Source organism: Herpailurus yagouaroundi, unplaced genomic scaffold (assembly GCF_014898765.1).
Source record: "Herpailurus yagouaroundi ecotype Mexico unplaced genomic scaffold, PumYag 246, whole genome shotgun sequence".
Lineage (NCBI taxonomy): Eukaryota > Metazoa > Chordata > Mammalia > Carnivora > Felidae > Herpailurus > Herpailurus yagouaroundi.
The window spans coordinates 791,700-809,411 of record NW_024412463.1 but is presented as its reverse complement, the minus strand read 5'-3'; the positions used below and the strand labels follow the sequence as shown (position 1 = coordinate 809,411).

The window sequence follows — 17,712 nt, the reverse complement described above, 5'->3', positions numbered from 1 at the left end:
CTTTCTTTGAGGGCATTAACTCAGAAGTCCAGAGGACAGCTAACTTCAGGCACAGGTGGACCCAGGTGCTTTAACAACATCATTAGGACTCAGTCTGTCCCTCTCTGGGCCCTGCCCTGCTGGGTTGGCTCCAGTCTCAGGTCAGCGGGATGGCCACCAGTCCGGGCTGACGTACTGTCAGTCCTACGAGGGGGTGCTTCTCTGAGATGTTCCTACCCAAAGCCCCAGGATTGTGTCTCATTGGCTGTCTTTGAGTCACATGCCCATCTTGAACCAATGACAGGTTCAGAGGGTTGAAATGCTCTGATTAGTCAATCACACACAGCCCATGGAATTGGGAGTGAAGTCAACAGCCCAACCTCTGACAGCAGGAGAGGAGTGGTCTCCAGAAGAAGATCAGGGAACTGTTTCCAGATGGGGAGTGTAAGCTGGTCAAACAGAAACAACCGGACATTGATGGCCCTGCTCTCCCCAGTCTCCCCTGATATCTCCCTGGCTCCCACAGTCCTTCACAGCTTCTAGAGTCAGACCCAAACCCTCACATCCAATATCTGAGGACCATAGTAATCCTATCTCATCAGTTGGCCTTTTTTGGCTCCTCTGTGTGATGGGGGGCAAGCTATGCACCCTCTCTGAGCCTGCCCACCTTCCTCTGTAAAAATGAGGGCTGGGGGTGGCATTTGCGTGTGTGAGAGGACAGCGGCTGACCCTTCCTGGTGCCTGCCCATGCAGACAGCGTGCTTAGTGAGAGCCTCAGGCTCACTGCTGCGCCCTTCATCACCCGGGAGGTCATGGTGGACCTGGCCATGCCCATGGCAGATGGGCAGGAATTCAGCCTGAGACGTGGAGACCGCCTCCTCCTCTTTCCCTTCCTGAGTCCCCAGAAAGACCCGGAAATCTACACAGACCCAGAGGTAAGTTGCATACCAGGGACTGTGGGAAAAAAAAAAAAATCAGTGGCTTCGGGACTAGCCAGATCTCAGTGGCAGCCCAGCTCTGCTCTTTGTTTGCTGTGTGACCATGCCCAGGTTACTTCACCTCTCTGTGTCTCTCACCTGTGAAATGGACCTCATGATAGCACCTGCCTCACCGCGTTGTCAGGAGAATTAAAGGAGAGCGTGTAAGAAAGGGTTTCGCAGTGCCTGGCATGCATGGAATGCTTTGTAAGTGATAGCTGAGCAATTTTCCTTTTTTCAGAATGTTATGTCAGCGTCTCAACACTTTTCTCTCTCCTCGGACTTTGAGATCGATGGGTCACACTTTTATAATTTCTAACAGATTTGGGTGCTTACCATGAGCCAGGCCCTGTGCTGTACATCCATCCACATACCCTTCCTTCCGTGCATCCATCCACCTACCCACTCAGTCTTCCATCTCTGCAGCCCCTGGTCCTTTTACTTGTCCTTCCACCCATCTTTCATTCAGCTCCTCCTCTGTGCCAAGCCCTGTTCTCAGACACTGTCTTCACCTTACCCTACAATGTAACCGAAGGAAATTGACATCCTCTTTTTAAAAAATGATTTTGTTTAAGTAATCTCTGTGCCCAGTGAGGGGCTCGAACTCATGACCCTGAGATCAAGAGTTGCATGCTCTACCGTCTGAGCCAGCCAGGCACCTCTAAAAATAATTTTAAAATTTACCCTGCCAAAGTAATATATATTTGTAAAGTAGAAATATGCAGACACATATGTTTAAAAGTAAAAACTTGGGGCGCCTGGGTGGCTCAGTCGGTTAAGCGTCCGACTCCAGCCAGGTCACGATCTCGCGGTCCGTGAGTTCGAGCCCCGCGTCGGGCTCTGGGCTGATGGCTCGGAGCCTGGAGCCCGTTTCCGATTCTGTGTCTCCCTCTCTCTCTGCCCCTCGCCCGTTCATGCTCTGTCTCTCTCTGTCCCAAAAATAAATAAACGTTGAAAAAAAATAAATAAATAAAAAAATAAAAAAATAAATAAAAGTAAAAACTTTTCTTCACTGCCTTTACTCTCCACTTATACGGAGTTCCCTAACAATGGTTTGGAGTGTATCCTTTAAATTATTTTTATGCCTTTACAGACACACATACCACGCTGACACACGTATGAATAAAGAGGTGTGTGAACAGGATAACACAATACATCCTATTCTGAAACTTGCCTTTTTAACTCAACCAGTCTAAAGAACCCTTTCTGGGGCGCCTGGGTGGCTCAGTCGGTTAAGTGTCTGACTTCAGCTCAAGTCATGATCTCGCAGCTTGTGAGCTCGAGCCCCGCGTCGGGCTCTGTGCTGGCAGCTCAGGGCCTGGAGCCTGCTTCGGATTCTGTGTCTCCCCCTCTCTCTGCCCCGTTCCTGCTCATGCTGTGTCTCTCTTTGTCTCTCAATAGTAAATAAATGTTAAAAAAAAAAAATTAAAAAAGAACCCTTTCTGTGTGAGCACACACAGACCAAGCCTACCCTTCTAAAAAGCTGAGGTAATTAAAACAATTTTTTTTTAATTTTTTTTTTTAATGTTTATTTATTTTTGAGACAGAGACAGAGCATGAACGGGGGAGGGTCAGAGAGAGGGAGACACAGAATCTGAAACAGGCTCCAGGCTCTGAGCTGTCAGCACAGAGCCCGACGCGGGGCTCGAACTCCCGGACCGCAAGATCATGACCTGAGCCAAAGTCGGACGCCCAACCGACTGAGCCACGCAGGCGCCCTAAGCTATGGTAATTTTTCAACCACTGCCCTGTTGATTGGCCTTTACGTTGCTTTCCGGTTTTCCCTCTTGTAAACAAGACTTCGATGAACACCCTCGCACAGTTTTCTCCCGGCATGCGTGTTGTGGGGGGTGGAGCCAGAAATGGACCTCCTTTCTATTTCAGGTGTTTAAGTATAACCGATTCCTGAACTCAGATGGGTCAGAGAAGAAAGACTTTTACAAGGACGGGAAGCGACTGAAACACTACAGCATGCCGTGGGGCGCTGGGCACAACCAGTGCCTGGGGAAGGCTTATGCCATCAGCAGCATCAAACAGTGAGTGTGGGGGCGGTGGCACGGGGTGCAGGCCTGGGGTTGGAGGGGGAGGCTCCTGCTCCAGCTGGTTGGCACATGCCCTCCTCTCCGGAGAATGGGCAGAGGCTCCACACAGCCCGTGAGCCTTCTCCTGCCCACAGGTCTATTTATTTGTGTTTTTAAAAATGTGTGCTAACTTTTTAAGAATCAGAAGGTCACGCATAAAAAGCCAGATTTCTGATCTCTTTTGAAATCATCAGATCTGGCAATGAGCTCTTCCCTGCAAGTCTGGTGTCCAAATACCAGACTCCCAGAATACCAAACACTGGACGTTCTGTGCAGCTGACCATTGCTATCCACAGCTGCTGTGCGTGTTCAGAACCCTCTCAGCAGGAACTGGCCGAACGTCATTGTTCCCTCTTGGTTATTTCAACTCCTGTGGGCCAGAGTGCCTTATAAATTCTCTTCCCTGGATCCCAAGAGCCTTGGCCCCTGGACCACAGACAGCGTTATGACATCTGCCCTGTCCTGTCCTGCCCCTGTGTAATCATAAGCTGGGTGACCTTCTGTGCCTGTTTCCTCAACTGTTCAAGGCGGGGGTCCTAAATCCTGCTGTGTCCCCAGTGGTGTCAGAATCTAGGAATTGGGTCTTCCAAAGTACTTACCCCACTGCCTGGCTCATCGTAGGCATTTAATAAGTGTTAGTTATTATTACAGTTGCTCACATTACTATTACTAACGTGCAAGAGTTATGCTAGGTGGGTGGGCATGTTGCATTAACCTCTTGGTCTTGGTTTTCTCGGCGGTAAGTTCTGCTTCATGCGCTTTCGTAAAACTCACACCCATGTGAAGCCACACAATAAAATCAACAGGGATTGTGGGAAAAACGGGGCCGGGGATCCGACAGTCAAAAAAACCCTCGTGAAGTAACACATGCAAGATAAGAACCCAGGGGAGAGATGGTCGTACAGGCTCACACGTGTTACGTGCTTTCTCCTTGTGCCTCTCCCACACGAAACCCATAAGCAAATGAGGAATCTGCATGAGGCCCCCTTGGTGTCCCAGTGTATCCATCAGGTTGGAACAGACTCACGTGTTCAAAAATGTAGCAGAACTGACTGTGGTTGTTACCTCGGGAAATTTCTGGACAGATAAAAAGAGATCACGCATACTAAATGCTTAGCACGGTGCCTTGCACCTAGGGTTTCAGTAAATTAGCTAATTTGTTAGTATTTTTATCTCCCTTCACTGCCATGCACCCCTGCTAGGCAGGGGTCAGCCTGATACTGACTAGAGGTCAGATCATTTGCCACCGTGATCATGGACCTGGTGAGGGGAGGTGCCAGGATCCAAATCCAGGTGTCAGCACAGAACTCCCTGCCCGATACAAACTTGATCTCTAGCATCCTACAGCTTCAGAGCTGGGAGGGGCTCGTCCCACCTCTTGGGCCTTCTTTGACCAGACAGGGAAACCGAGGCCCAGGGTGGGGAGGAAACTTAAGAGGCACAGTTGAGTTCATCCAGCTCTGCTGCCTGGGGTGTGGACTTGGCTCTGTCCTCACCTTCCCTCCTCTCCATTCAGTGAGATTAAAGCGTCCTCAGTCCCACACTGGCACCTGGGTCTCGGTGGGGGTGGTGAAGGGACACTGAGCAGTGGAAGATCCAGTCCTGACCCCACTGACACAGGAAGTGAGCTAAGGCAGGTGGGCTGGGGCCAGTTCACATCAGGTAGGGCTGCCTCCACACTTACCGGCACACGATTACACCCTGCCCCCGGCTCGTATGCTTGTCAGGAGGTTCCCCAGAGAGGAGGTTCCCCAGAGGCCTTGGGGGCGGGGTACCTTTCCCTAAGCTCACAAAGGCAGCCTCTGGTTTAGCAGCAGCCCTGACCAGAGCAGACAGTGACGGCTCCAGGAGTTGCGTGGGGACAAGGGGTGGGGAGAGGACAAGGGGCGGGCAGGAGAGTCAGAAAGGGTCCCTGAGTCAGGAGGAGTCAGGCTCTGTTGCTGTAATAAACGACCCCCAAGTCCCTGGCCTGTCACAACAGAGGTGTAGTTCCTACTCATACAAAGTAGGTTGTGGGTTTGGGGGTCCCTCCCCTCCACACAGAGACTCAGGGCCAAGCTCTTCCTATCTCCCCGCCCCATCACCCCAACACAAGGCACATGCAGCCATCAGGCAGAGAACACGCTGACAGTCTCGTGTCGGCCGAGCAGTCTTTGGCGTGGAATCGACATTTGTCATTTCTGGTCACCGCCTGTCAGCAGAACTGGCCGGCGGGCCTCCTAGCCCCAGGGGCTGGCCGGGGTGAACGAGCTCATGGGCTTTGGGCAGGAAGCACCTGTGCTCTTTTGCTCTCCTCCCACTTTTCCCAAAGCGAGAGCTGGGGTCAGACTCAGGAGGAAGCCATTGCCCCCCTGCCTTATTCCAGAGGAGACCCCCAACTCTTCCAGTCCTTCCCACCTGCGACACCATCTCTCTGCAGATTCGTGTTCCTTGTGCTGGTGCACTTTGACCTGGAGCTGATCAACCCAGACGCGGAGATCCCCGAGTTTGACCTCAGCAGGTACGGCTTTGGGCTGATGCAGCCGGAACACGACGTGCCTGTCCGTTACCGCGTCCGGCCATGAGCTCTGCCGTGCACTTGCCTCCACGCAGCCTGCCCGCCCCCCCCCCCCCCCCCCCGTCACTCGGCTTTCTGTGTCTGCATTTCCCCTGGGTGCAGGAGCTTTGAACACTCAACGGTGCCCGCATGACCACTTTCCTGATTCTTCCTTGGAAGGCTATGTCCAGGGGAGGGGAACGAAGGGAAGCTGAGGGGGTGAATGGAAAAGGGACACCAGAAGCTCTGTGAATGGTCTGCTCTTCTGGTCGAGTTTCAAAAGGAGTCTCTTTCTCTCCCGACTCACCTTGCCCTGCCCCCCACCTCATGATATCCACAAAAGCTGGGACCCACAGGGCAGAAGCAGAGGAGTCTTGACTGGTCTGCCATGCCCCCGCTCCCCAAGGGGCCAGGTCCTCGACAGTGATGTGGTCCAGGCCTTAGCCTGTCAAAGCAGATGCTGGCCATAAAAAGGCCCATCAGGGCCTAGCCATGTGTCCATTGATACAGGCTCTGTCCCCAAATTACCATTAAACTAGCCTAAGCCAAAGGAGTCCCTTAATTGTCTGCTTACCCACGGGCCCCATTTGCCACACTTGCCTTATCTCTCCATTCACACCAATGCTTGAGAAAATTCAGGAAGGTTTTCCCAAAGGTGAATATTCAAGGCATAAAACATGCGCTCCTCCCAAAGACTGGGCTCTGTGCTCTGTCCTAGACGTATGGGCTCCAGATGGGAGAGCTTTCCCAGTGTCCAGACTCCAGTAGGGAATGAGAAAGACAGCCCCAGCAGGCTGGCCCCGTTGGAAGGAACCAGCCAGGGCTCCCTGGGCTGGTGGAGCCAGAAAAGGAGGTGTTGGTTTGCTACACCCTAGCCTGGAACCACCAGCTGCTGCACGCTCCAGTGGCAGACCTGTTTTGTGTGGCCCAGACTTCGAAAAAATACATTAGCTGTTACCGTGTCCTCTTTGGGAGAGTCTGTTTAAAATGTCCAGCTTCCCTTGAAAACGTGGACAGCCTGGCCACACTGGGCCCATATTCCCAAGGGCGGCTATTGGCCAGAGCTGAGATACAGCCACCTCCCTTATCCAGGGCACGTGCATTCTGGCTCGCTAGGGTTTCCACTTGGTGGAGATTTTTCTGCTTTTCCATTCCCAGTACCCCCAGGCCCTTGAAGGCACTCCAGTTTGGGAACCCTCTTCTAACTCTTAGAAGTGATACTGTAGGAGGTGGTAACAACCTACTAATTGGTCCTCAGACCCATGGTCCACCTGTCCTGGGTGCACCCCCCTTCGTACAAACAGATCAAGGATGAAAACTTGCTTTTGCGTCAGCTTTGTGGTCGGGGGGTGGGGGGACAGATCAAAGAGAAAAACTGCCTGGAAACCTTTCTTGTGATGTTAAGTATTATGATTAACATTAGGTCCTGTTTACTGAGGACCCTCTAAATGCCTGTGACAGGTGCAGTAGATGCGGTATTCCTACTTCTTACAGCATCTCTGTGAAGAGAGGACGGTTCTGCCTTCTTTATGGATGAGGAGGGGCGCTCAGGGAGGTGCCGTGACTTGGTAGGATTTGGCAGAATTCGTGTCCCAGTAGCAAATGCTGGGTGGGTAGCTCTGTGTTCCTTGGGCTCCGGGCGGGTGGTGGAGGGGCAGTCCTGTTTAGCATCGCCCAAGACACAGACACACACATACATGTACGCACAGCTCAGTCCCCGTAGCTCTGGCTAGAGGGAGGAGAGGACCTGAGGCCTCCAAACGTTCCAGGGGCTTGGGGGCTTCCCTGGCCCTCAGCCTCCAGGCACCCCCAGGATTCCCAGACAGACACTGTGATTGGCAGGAGGCAGGATATCCCCAGGGAAACCCATCTTCACGCCTGGGTGACCCCTGCTGCCACCTGCTTCTTAACTCCGCAGGAAATCAGGGTTGGCAGCCTTCTGTGGGAGGACGGTGCCGGTTTCCATGGCAACTGTAGCTGCCTCCTCCTGGCTTGGAAGGGAAGGAAGAAGGCTGGCAGAAGTAGCTGCAGGAAGATCTCTCGTGCAGGGCTGCACCCTGGTGCGCTGGGGAAAAGCCCCGCTGACGCCCCACAGATCAGGGCTGCGTGGTCCCCGGGACTAGATTCTCACCCATGTCCCCAAAAGGCTAATTGCTTTTAAAGGTGGCAGCTCCTTGGAGCCACAGTCATTAGGAAGAGATGGGTCTCCCACCAGGTAGCCCCAGCTGGCACCAGAGATATTGGAGTAGAGCTTGAGAGGTGACGCTTGAAATCCTCCTTTGTTTTCATCTTTATTCTTTTCCCCCTTTTTCCCATTCTTTAAAAAGAAATCAAGGGGCGCCTGGGTGGCGCAGTCGGTTAAGCGTCCGACTTCAGCCAGGTCCCGATCTCGCGAGATCTCGCGTGATCTCGCGTGAGTTCGAGCCCCGCGTCGGGCTCTGGGCTGACGGCTCAGAGCCTGGAGCCTGTTTCAGATTCTGTGTCTCCCTCTCTCTCTGCCCCTCCCCCGTTCATGCTCTGTCTCTCTCTGTCCCAAAAATAAATAAACGTTGAAAAAAAAATTTAAAAAAAAGAAATCAATGTAAACGTAAGTTACAGTGAAAAGAGGGAAAGGGGAGTGTGTTCCTCCTTGCCACGGGTCAGTTAGGAAGGTACCCGGACGTCGTTGTATTTCTTCGTATTTTGCTTTAGAATCACAAACTTGCAGGACACATGCTGGAAATGCTCTTAGGTTGGGGCACCTGGGTGGCTCAGTCGGTTAAGTGTCCGACTTCGGCTCGGGTCATGATCTCGCGCGTCGTGGGTTCAAGCCCCGCATCAGTGCAGAGCCAGCTCTGGATCCTCTGTCCCCCCTCGCTCTCTGCCCCTCCCCAACTCACACACGCTCCCTTTCCCTCTCTTCTTTCAAAATAAATAAACATTTTTTTTAAACGCTCTTAGGTTGACCTAATGAAGTGTTTCCCTCCCATTGTCTCTTTTTTTTTTTTTTTTTTTTTTGCTATATTTTGTATTGCTGTTTACCGGATATTCTCCTTGAAACAGACTCATTTTTTACACTTAAATTTGCTTAAAAGGGAACGTTATTCCATCACTGCCAGTAACGGACAACATGTATCTCTCACTGCCAAAAATAGAAAGTGGCTGTGAAATATAAATTTGCCGGGGTGGGAGGGCCTCCGTGCCGTGTCGCCAAGGCTCAGAGCCCGAGGTCTGTCTCTTCTCTGTTACAAAATGAGACAAGGAGGCGGTCCAGGGGTGTTACAGCCAGGCTGGCATCACCCGATGCTTTCTCCTTGACAGTCACAGGTGAAGGGGGCAGAGGGTGTGTGTCTGAGCCCAGGGTCGTCTTCTGCCACCAGCCAGCCCTGCTCGCAGTGAGCTGGGGACGTCCCACCCGTTTGTTTTTGTTTTTTGATAACACCGTGTTTCGGGAGTAGCCGTGATTATTATGCCTTGCTGTTGTAATAAAGAGTTCTATTTTCATATAATATTGTTGAACAGAAATGTGCTGAAATGTATTAAATCATCCTTGTTTGTCGAACTGCCTCAGCGTGATTTAGGTGGAGCGTCGGCCGTGTCCGGAATGGCAAGGTTGGTTTCTGGGAAGAGAGAACAGAGCACCTACTGGGTGCCAGCTTTGGGACAGGGCCTTTAGAATCCAGCCGTACCTCCAGCTGCCCTGCATATATTATTATCTCCGTTTTTGTAGATGAAAAAACTGGCTGTTGGAGAGGTGAAGGGGCTTGCCACATGGCTGATTAGTAGCCGCAAGAGTTGAGCATAGGCCTCTCTGCCTCCTGAGACCGTCCGTGTTCAGGATCCCTCTATCAGCAATCCTTCCGATGGCAGGAAATGGGGGCTCACAACCCAAAGTAAGACAAGCAGAAAAAAATCTCTTAAAAATTCACTGGAGGTTCTCTCTCCTTCACCATAATCTATGCACTTGTCTTAATATAATAAAGAAGAGGGGAAATGAATTAGATCTGGGAAAGATAAAAAAGAGAAGATTGGTTTTTTTCCCTCTCAAATCTTTGAGTAAACAATAATTTCTGGAGGCAAATGTCCCTCACATCGGGTTCCTCATCCTCGAGGGGGAATGGAGGCAGGCTCGGTGGGATTGAACTTGGCTCCGATAGACCTCTCAAGTAAGACAGCAACACTTTGCACATAAAATGTTTACATTCAACACAGACGTTTCTCTCCCTTGCACACAGATATGGGACCCCAGCGGTGGAGGCGCAGCTGCGCCATCACCAGGCCCTTGTGGTCACTCCGTCATCTGCGTGTGTGGGGAAGAGGGTGCCAAGTGGGGGGAGAAGGTGGGGGGCTATCCGCTTGCCCTGGGACCTCCCCGAGGACCCCAGTGTGGCCTGCGTGGCCTGGGAAAGACAAGGCAGGTGTTCCTACATTAGGCAAACCTGAGAAGGGAGCCCTTGGGGCATCTGGATCCTTGTGCAGAATGGGCTGTCTGTATGACTTTATTTCAGGGGTTCTGCGGGCTGACCACTGGTGGAGAAATACTGATGGGTTGGCCAAGGGGCAAACCCCAAATATCCCTGTGAAAGAACCCTGGTTTCCTTCACATATCAGGGAGCCATGTGCTCAGAGAAGATAGGTCCAACCTCCAAATCAAGACCTGGAGCTGAGCCAAATACAGGTATCAGGCCCCTCTAGTCAGTGATTGGGCTAGCAGTTGTCATGTGACCCAGTACAGGCCAATGAGATGATCAGGAAAGTCTGTGGAGAGCTTCAGAAGTGTGGGAGAAGTTCCTCCTTCCTCCTTCTCTCGGGGTGGTCATGCCATGGCCATGGCAGCCATTGTGTGATCATGAAGATAAGAGAATCTCGGAGAAAACCAAGAATCCTGAGGTCTCTGAGCTGCTGCTGTGACAGACCCTCACATCACCTACTCCTGGATTTTGTGTTCAATGGGATAATCAAGGTCATCATTGTTCAGGTTCTACTTAGGGACCTCATACCATAGTGGTTAAGAGCACAGGCTCTGCCTGGGTGGGAATCTCTGCTGAGCCACCTCATATCAGGGTGATTTGGGTCATGTCTCTGTGGTCCAGGTTCTTCACCTGTCAAATAGGGATGAAGGACAATGACATAGGGTTTTGTGAGCATCAGATGAGGTAATATCGTCATTCACAGCCCGTGGAAGAGACAGGAGAAATGAGTATCCTAAGTTAGCCTCACAATAGAGTTTCCCAGAGGAAAGAAACTAATCCGGATCATGAGGAGGCAGGGAACGGGACACTGGATCTGGACTTTGGAAGGTGACTAGGAGCCCGCCATGTGGGAAAAACGATGCTTGGAGTTGGGGAACCATTCCAAGCAACAGAAACAGTGTAACAAAGGCCCTGTGTATATCAGTTTTCTGTTGCTGTTTAACAACCCCAAAATGTAGCGATTTAAAATGAAACTGTTGGGGCGCCTGGGTGGCGCAGTCGGTTAAGCGTCCGACTTCAGCCAGGTCACGATCTCGCGGTCCGTGAGTTCCAGCCCCGCGTCAGGCTCTGGGCTGATGGCTCGGAGCCTGGAGCCTGTTTCCGATTCTGTGTCTCCCTCTCTCTCTGCCCCTTCCCCATTCATGCTCTGTCTCTCTCTGTCCCAAAAATAAATAAAAACGTTGAAAAAAAATTTTTTTAAATGAAACTGTTGTAGGGCCACCTGGCTGGCTCAGTCGGAAGAACATGTGACTCTTGATCTCAGGGTTATGAGTTCGAGCCCCACATCTGGTGTAGAGATTACCAAAGAAATTAAATAAAACATACAAAATAAATAAACAAACTTTAAAAAATGAAATTGTTTTATTATTTCTCATGGTTTTATGGCTGAGTGGGGCTTAGCTGGATGGTTCTTCTGCTGGTCTCACTTGGGATCTCACAAGTAACTGTAGTCAGATGCAGGTAACATCTGTAACATCTCAGATGGTGACTTGGCAGGGACACTTGACAGGCTGTGCTCAGCTGAGATGTTGAGGTAGCTGAGTCACTGTCTCTTCTTATGTAGTTTCAGGGCTTCTCACTCTCCACGTGGCCTCTCCAGCAGGGAATCGGGGCATGTGTATCAGAGCTCTCAAAGGCACAGAAGTACGTGCTGTCAGACCTTCTTTAGGGCTTAAGTTTGGAAATGGCATCACTTCTGTCATGTTCTGCTGGTAAATATGAGTCACAAGGCCAAGCCCATAGTCAATGTGGATTGGAACTGGGCAAGGTGTGCCTACCAAGAGGCAGGCTCATGGGGGGCCATCTTTGGGAAGCAGCTACTACTGGGCCAAAAGTTGGAAAGTCTTTGCTTGCAACGTGGGGATGTAGTGGTGGGTGATGAAGCTGGAAAAGCAGACAGGGCAAGGGTCAAATGCAAGTTTCCATGCCCTGCAATCCCAAGTTGGTGGGGGGGGGGGGGGGAGAAGCACCCCATCTTTGTGAGAAGGAAATACCACAATTCTGGCAACTGTCTCCCCAAACCCAAAATGCCATCAGTTGTCTCCCCATCTCCATGGAGGGGGATGATGGTTAGGGGCCATCTAGGACCCACCGTGTGTCAGAGGGGCCAGCACTCTCCCTCCCTCTGCCACAGCAGAAATTGAGATCTCAATTTCTTTAAAAAGTCTTTAAAAAAACAGTCTTTTACATCCTAAAGGTAAAAATCAAATCAGCTACTCCCTGCTTAAAACTTTTTAACACTCGTGACATAAAATCCAAATACCTCCCCACAGCCCTCGCCTACATGATTTTTCTCATTCTGTTTTTCTCTCCTACTTCATCTTGGACCACTCTTGCCCTCACCAACTCTGCTCTGACCACATCCACCATCTCACATCTCCTTCAACCCTCCCTCCTGCCCCAGGGCCTTTGTATCTGCTCTCCCTTCTACCTTTAGCTTGGAATGCCCTTCCCCCTGCTTTTTTATGGCTTACTGATTACTCTGATTTACCGCCCATCTGCAACATCACCACCCCCTCCTTCCCATTTTCATACTTTTTGCATTTCCTGCTCGGCAATTATCAGTGTTAGATTATTTTTAAATGTCTCTATGTCTCCCATTTGAATGTGAGCTCCAGGAAGGTGGGTTGGCTTCACTGCTCCTGCATTTCCTGCATGCAACACATAAGCTCAACACATAGTAGGTGCTCGGAAAATATGCACTAAGTGAACAAATGGCCTTTTCCTCATTGTGGGAGAGTTTGTCCTTTACCTTGGACGTTGAAGAGTCATGAAGGTTTATAAACAGGGGAGTGACATGGTCAGACTTCTGCCTTTAAAGGTCCACCCTGGTAGCTGGGGAGAGGTTGGGTTAGAGGAAGGATGCACCTAGGGGAGGAAAATCGGAGAGGAGGGAGACAAGACCGGGAAGGGGGGGCAAGGGCAGTGGAAAGCAGGTAAGAGACCTCAGTCCCCAAGGGCAGGGGATCTGGATGTCAAAGAAACGTTATCTTACAAGAATCAGTTCATTAGCTCTTGATCTCTGTAGCTTTGATTTCCTCCTTTTGCTGACTTGCTCCTTTTCTATCACATCTTGGAGTTCCCAGGCTATCTGCGGGAAAGAGATATTAGTTTACCTTTAATTGCTTTGCTGGAAGCCCGTGCCTCAGTCCATCCATGCCCTGTATTTCATCATTGTTTGGCCACAGACCCTGGGAGACTGGCTTTGGCAAAGTCCGGGCCACAAAGGGGTTCAATGGACTATGTGCAGCTTTGCCTATCTCCCTCTGTGTGGTCCTCTGGGGGCACCCATACTTCCTCCCAGAGAGGGAGCCAGGGCTTAGCAGAGAGCATTACATGTAATAAACACTTTAAAATGTTAGGTAGTAGATGAGTGGGGATGGCCGAGTGAGTGGGTGGGTGGGTGGATGGAGGACGGATGGATATTTGGACCGGATGATCATGTTGGGGGGATGAATGAGTGAATGAGTAGGTAGATAGGTGCATGAGTGGGTGTATGGATAGGTGGATGTGTGAGTAGGTGGGTAAGTAATTGGGTATATGGGTAGATGGGTGGGTGGGTGGGTGGATGGGTAAGTAAATGAACAGTTAGATGGTTGGATAAATGGTCGGTGGGTGAATGAATGGGTGGAAAGATGGGTAGTGAATGGAACATGTGAATGAATAGAAACAAAGATGGATGTGTGAGAGTATGAGTACATGGATTGATAGATGAGTGGGTAGATAAATGGTTCAGTGTGTAGTTGGATAGTCTGGTGGCTGTATGGTTGGATAGTATATGGATGGTTGAATGAATGGTTGAGTTGATGGGTAGGTGGTAGGCAAAAGATGGAAGGAGAATGGGTAAATGTTTGGGTTGGTAAGAAATCCAGACTCGCCCATTTACCAGGAACCTGGGCCAGGAACCCCAGGGCTTGATAAAGGCTATCAGGCTAGCATAGAATGGGCACTAGAATCAGACATCTGGTCGCTCAAGGGTCATCCAACAGCTAATAGGTATTTATATTAGAATATTCAGCCAAAGGGTGAGAGAGCCAGAAAGACTCTTAAGTGAGGTTAGATACATGCAAAGCATTTAGTACAATGCCTGGTACATAGTAACAGCTCAATGTTAGCTGCTATTCTACAGTTGTTGGTACTACTGTTACATGAATGTGTACTTCTTAGTGTTAATCGTGGTGCTAAGCACTTCATATGCATTATCTCATTTGTCCCCCCAGCAACTCCGAGAGGTAGATGCTATCATTAGCCCCATTTTACTCATGATTATGATTATGATTATTATTATTGGGTGTGACAAAAGAGAAACAGGCAAGAAGACTGGAGTTCAAGCTGGTGGAATATTCCCTGGGGCTGCTGGGAGTTTGGGCAAGCCACAGCAAAGAGCAGTTGTCTTGAGTGACATCTACTCAGAGATGTCAATGATTTCCCTTGAGCCTTTGGGTGCCCCCATAACTACCCTCATAGAGCAATTATTCCTTCCCAGGGGTCTGTGGGGGAGAGGGGAAAGGGGATTAATTAGTCATGCTCAGTGCCCAGAAGTGCCAAGAAAACGGAGGACACTCCGTGGGGTTATAAATAAGTGATGGCTGTTATTATGGAGGTTAAGAAGGAAAAACTGGCTTCGAGTGGATAGATCACTTGCTGCCACAGTTTAGAGGGGGTTCACCTGTATTTACAGTGACGAATTGGGCTGATTTGATGTCGTTCAGCCTCAGGTAAAAATCTCAACACATTTTAGCAGGAAGTCTGCCAAGAGGCCATGAGCAGATAGGGTTTGTGCCTTGCTGCTGGTACTCAGCTGTCCGCTCTCTGGTTTGACCTTTGGGATGCTGTTCCCCTTGTGGGCTTTGTCTCTTTCCCATCTGTAAAATGACCTGAACTCTTACGGGGGGACCCCTTCTCTATAAAACATTTTGAATTTTATTGTTCTTTTTGCCCCGGGTCCTGTGAGTTCATTTTCTTTTCTCCTGTTTCTTATAAGTACATTCTAAGGAGATGGTAAACTTTGGGTTTGTGGAGAAAGAATTGTATCAGGTTGGCTCTTTGGGACATAAAGGAAAATATCATAACTTAATCTGGCTTAGGAAAAAAAGGGAGTATTTACTAGCTCACACAGCTGGAAAAATCCGGGGTATTACCTTCAGGCACATCTGGATCCAGAAGTTCTAATGCTATTGTCAGGACTAGTATCTCAATCTCTGGGTCTACTTTCCCCTGAATTGGCTTTATTTCTAGGTAGTCTCTCTTCTTATGATGGCAGAAAATTCTAGGAAATGAAGGCCAGATGTTTCCAAATAGTTACAGTCTTCATTCAGAAAATAAAAATGCTAAACTGGGTACAGTGCAGAGCCTGGGGAAACAGAGAGAGACTAGACCTATTCCACTGTCTGCACTTCCAAGATCCAGGCGTGGGTCTAGATGTTCTTTATCTAAATCCGGAACCAAACTTTGCAGGAATTGGGCCACCCAGAGGGAAGAATCTAGAAGTAGCCTTGGGCTTGGGGAAGAATCTCCCCCGGCAGAACCCTGTGGCTGTGAAATTACCTAGCCACCTTCACCACCATCATCCCAGCCCAAGCCCATCACCTCTGGCCTGGACAATTGCAGATGTCTCACAAGGAGTCTTCCTGCTACCTTTGTCCCCCAACCCTTCATAATGCAGCTGGAAGAATCAGTTCAAAAAATATATCAGCACATGGGACTTCCCTGCTTAAAACTCTTATCATGGCTTCCCATCGGGATTAGGAAAAACTCAAACTCATTCCTTGAACTTGAGGGTAAAATCCCAACAAGGCTCTGCATGACCTAGTCCCGTCCACCTCTCTAACCTCCCTTCCCAAGGTCATTTCCTCCTTAGGGCCTTTGCTCTCTTTGGCTCCCCTGCCTGTCCCCCCTTCCTCGGAACTTCACATGGTTGTCTCATCCCTGACCTCAGGTTCTCACCTTAGATATATCACCTCCTCTGGGAAGTCTTCCTTGACGGTCCAACCACTCTATCTAAAGTTGCTGGCACCTCTCTCAGACATGCTCTATCACTTCCACTTGTGTACTTTTCTTCATGGTATTTATTACAATCCAAGTGATCTGGTTTCTTTATTTAGCTTGTTTATTAACTGTATTCCCCACCAGAATATAAGTCCATGAACACAGGGTCTGCCCGTTTTATCCTTCTCACTGTATCTCCAGTGTCTCGAGTAGCGTTTGGCATATAGTAGATGCTCACTAATTATTGGTTGAGAGAATAGCGTTTCCAGACCAGCGAATACCTTTGCCTTCTGCTAAATTAATCTAGGGTTTCTCAGCCTTGCCACTATTGACATTTAGAGCTAGAAAATTATCTGTTGTGGCTGTCCGTCCATCCTATGCACCTGGAGGATGTTTCTCAGCATCCCTGGCCTCTACGCACAAAATGATGACACCTTGGACAAGGCTCATGATGATGGAGGTGATGAGAAGTAAACAAATTTTAAAAATATAGTAATATTATGCACAACACTATGGAAACGAATCCCTTCGTTTAAGAAATGAAGGGAAGAGCCAGAGAGGGGAAGTGGCCCTATGGCTTTAGTCAGTTTTTGTCTTTTAGGGAAGCTTTGCTCATCTCTTCAGGTAAATCCTTCGGTCCTACATTCATTTCTGGAGATTATTTGATGGATTCTGTCTCCTCCACTGGACGGGAGATCCAAGGGAGGATGCTTCCTTTGCTGAGCCTGGCACAGGGCCAGGCACACAGGACGTTCTCAAAAACCAGATGCCCAAGGTAACATGAATAAATGAATGAATCACCAGGCTATATAAATCAGCTGACCCCTCACTCTCTCTTCCTCTCACCCTACTTTATTTTTCACCTTAGTGATTATCACCAGCTGCCACATTGCATATTTATTTGTTGATGTATTTCATTGTCCGTCTTCCTCCACTGGAACCCAGAATTCCATTCTGGAATTAGATTTTAGCAACTAGCATGGAAGCTCATGAAAGCAAGGGCTATTTAAAATTGCAATCTGCCCCCACCCCACCCCTGCCTCTATCCCTCTCCTCTGCTTCCTTACCCTCTCAGCGCTTATCACTGCCTGACATATTACTACTTGGCTTTCTTGTTTTTCACCTGTCTCCAGCCAGTTCTACCAGGGCCGAACGTTTGTGTTTGGTTCACAGCTGTTTCTCAGACGTTGATCCTAGTGCCTAGCACATAGAAGGCACGCACCCCCACGTTGTTGACCTGACAAAGGATGGAGGGATTGCGACTCAGCCAGGGAAGGCAGCCCAGGTGGGAAGGGCTGGACCGCCAGGTGCGTCTCCTTCGCCCAAAGCCCCAGCCCGCCCCCAGCTTCACCTGGAGGCTGGGCCGGGCAGGCAGGAGTTAAGCGGTGCTCACGCTTCCGACCCGCAGGTGGCGCCGTCCCGCCTCTGTGCCAGACCCCGGGCGCTCCGAAGTGCAGGACAGAATCGCAGCCAGCGCGGAGCCGAAGCTCAGCGCCGACTTGTTGATCTCGCTCAAGCAGCAGCAGCCGCCGCCGCCGCCGCCGCCGCGGGAGCAGGAGCAGGAGCAGGAGCAGGAGGAGGTGGAGCAGGAGGCGCCGCCCGACCGCGGACCTGCCACCCGCGCACCCAGCGTTCGCCCGCGCCCCCAACCTCGGAGAGGGCGCCCGGCCCCGCGGCGCCTGCAGCCCTAGCGCGTTGCC

At 50.2% G+C, this 17,712-nt stretch overlaps 1 protein-coding gene and 1 long non-coding RNA gene across 2 annotated transcripts in view; one reads left to right on the top strand and one right to left on the bottom strand.

Annotated features, from left to right (window-relative positions):
• PTGIS (prostaglandin I2 synthase) overlaps positions 1-6,935 on the top strand; it is a 38,525-nt gene extending 31,590 nt beyond the window's left edge. Inside the window, exons 8-10 of the mRNA XM_040460032.1 lie at positions 733-914; positions 2,841-2,992; positions 5,457-6,935. Coding sequence (XP_040315966.1) covers positions 733-914; positions 2,841-2,992; positions 5,457-5,601 — 479 coding nt within the window. The 3' untranslated portion in view covers positions 5,602-6,935. The remainder of the gene's footprint in view (positions 1-732; positions 915-2,840; positions 2,993-5,456) is intronic.
• A 4,480-nt stretch (positions 6,936-11,415) lies between these two features.
• Positions 11,416-13,160, bottom strand: LOC121020107 (uncharacterized). The gene is made up of 3 exons (XR_005785944.1): positions 13,020-13,160; positions 12,777-12,892; positions 11,416-11,908 (listed from the first exon to the last, which is right to left on the bottom strand). It is a non-coding gene; the product is annotated as an uncharacterized LOC121020107 (long non-coding RNA).
• Between the last annotated feature and the right edge of the window lie 4,552 nt (positions 13,161-17,712).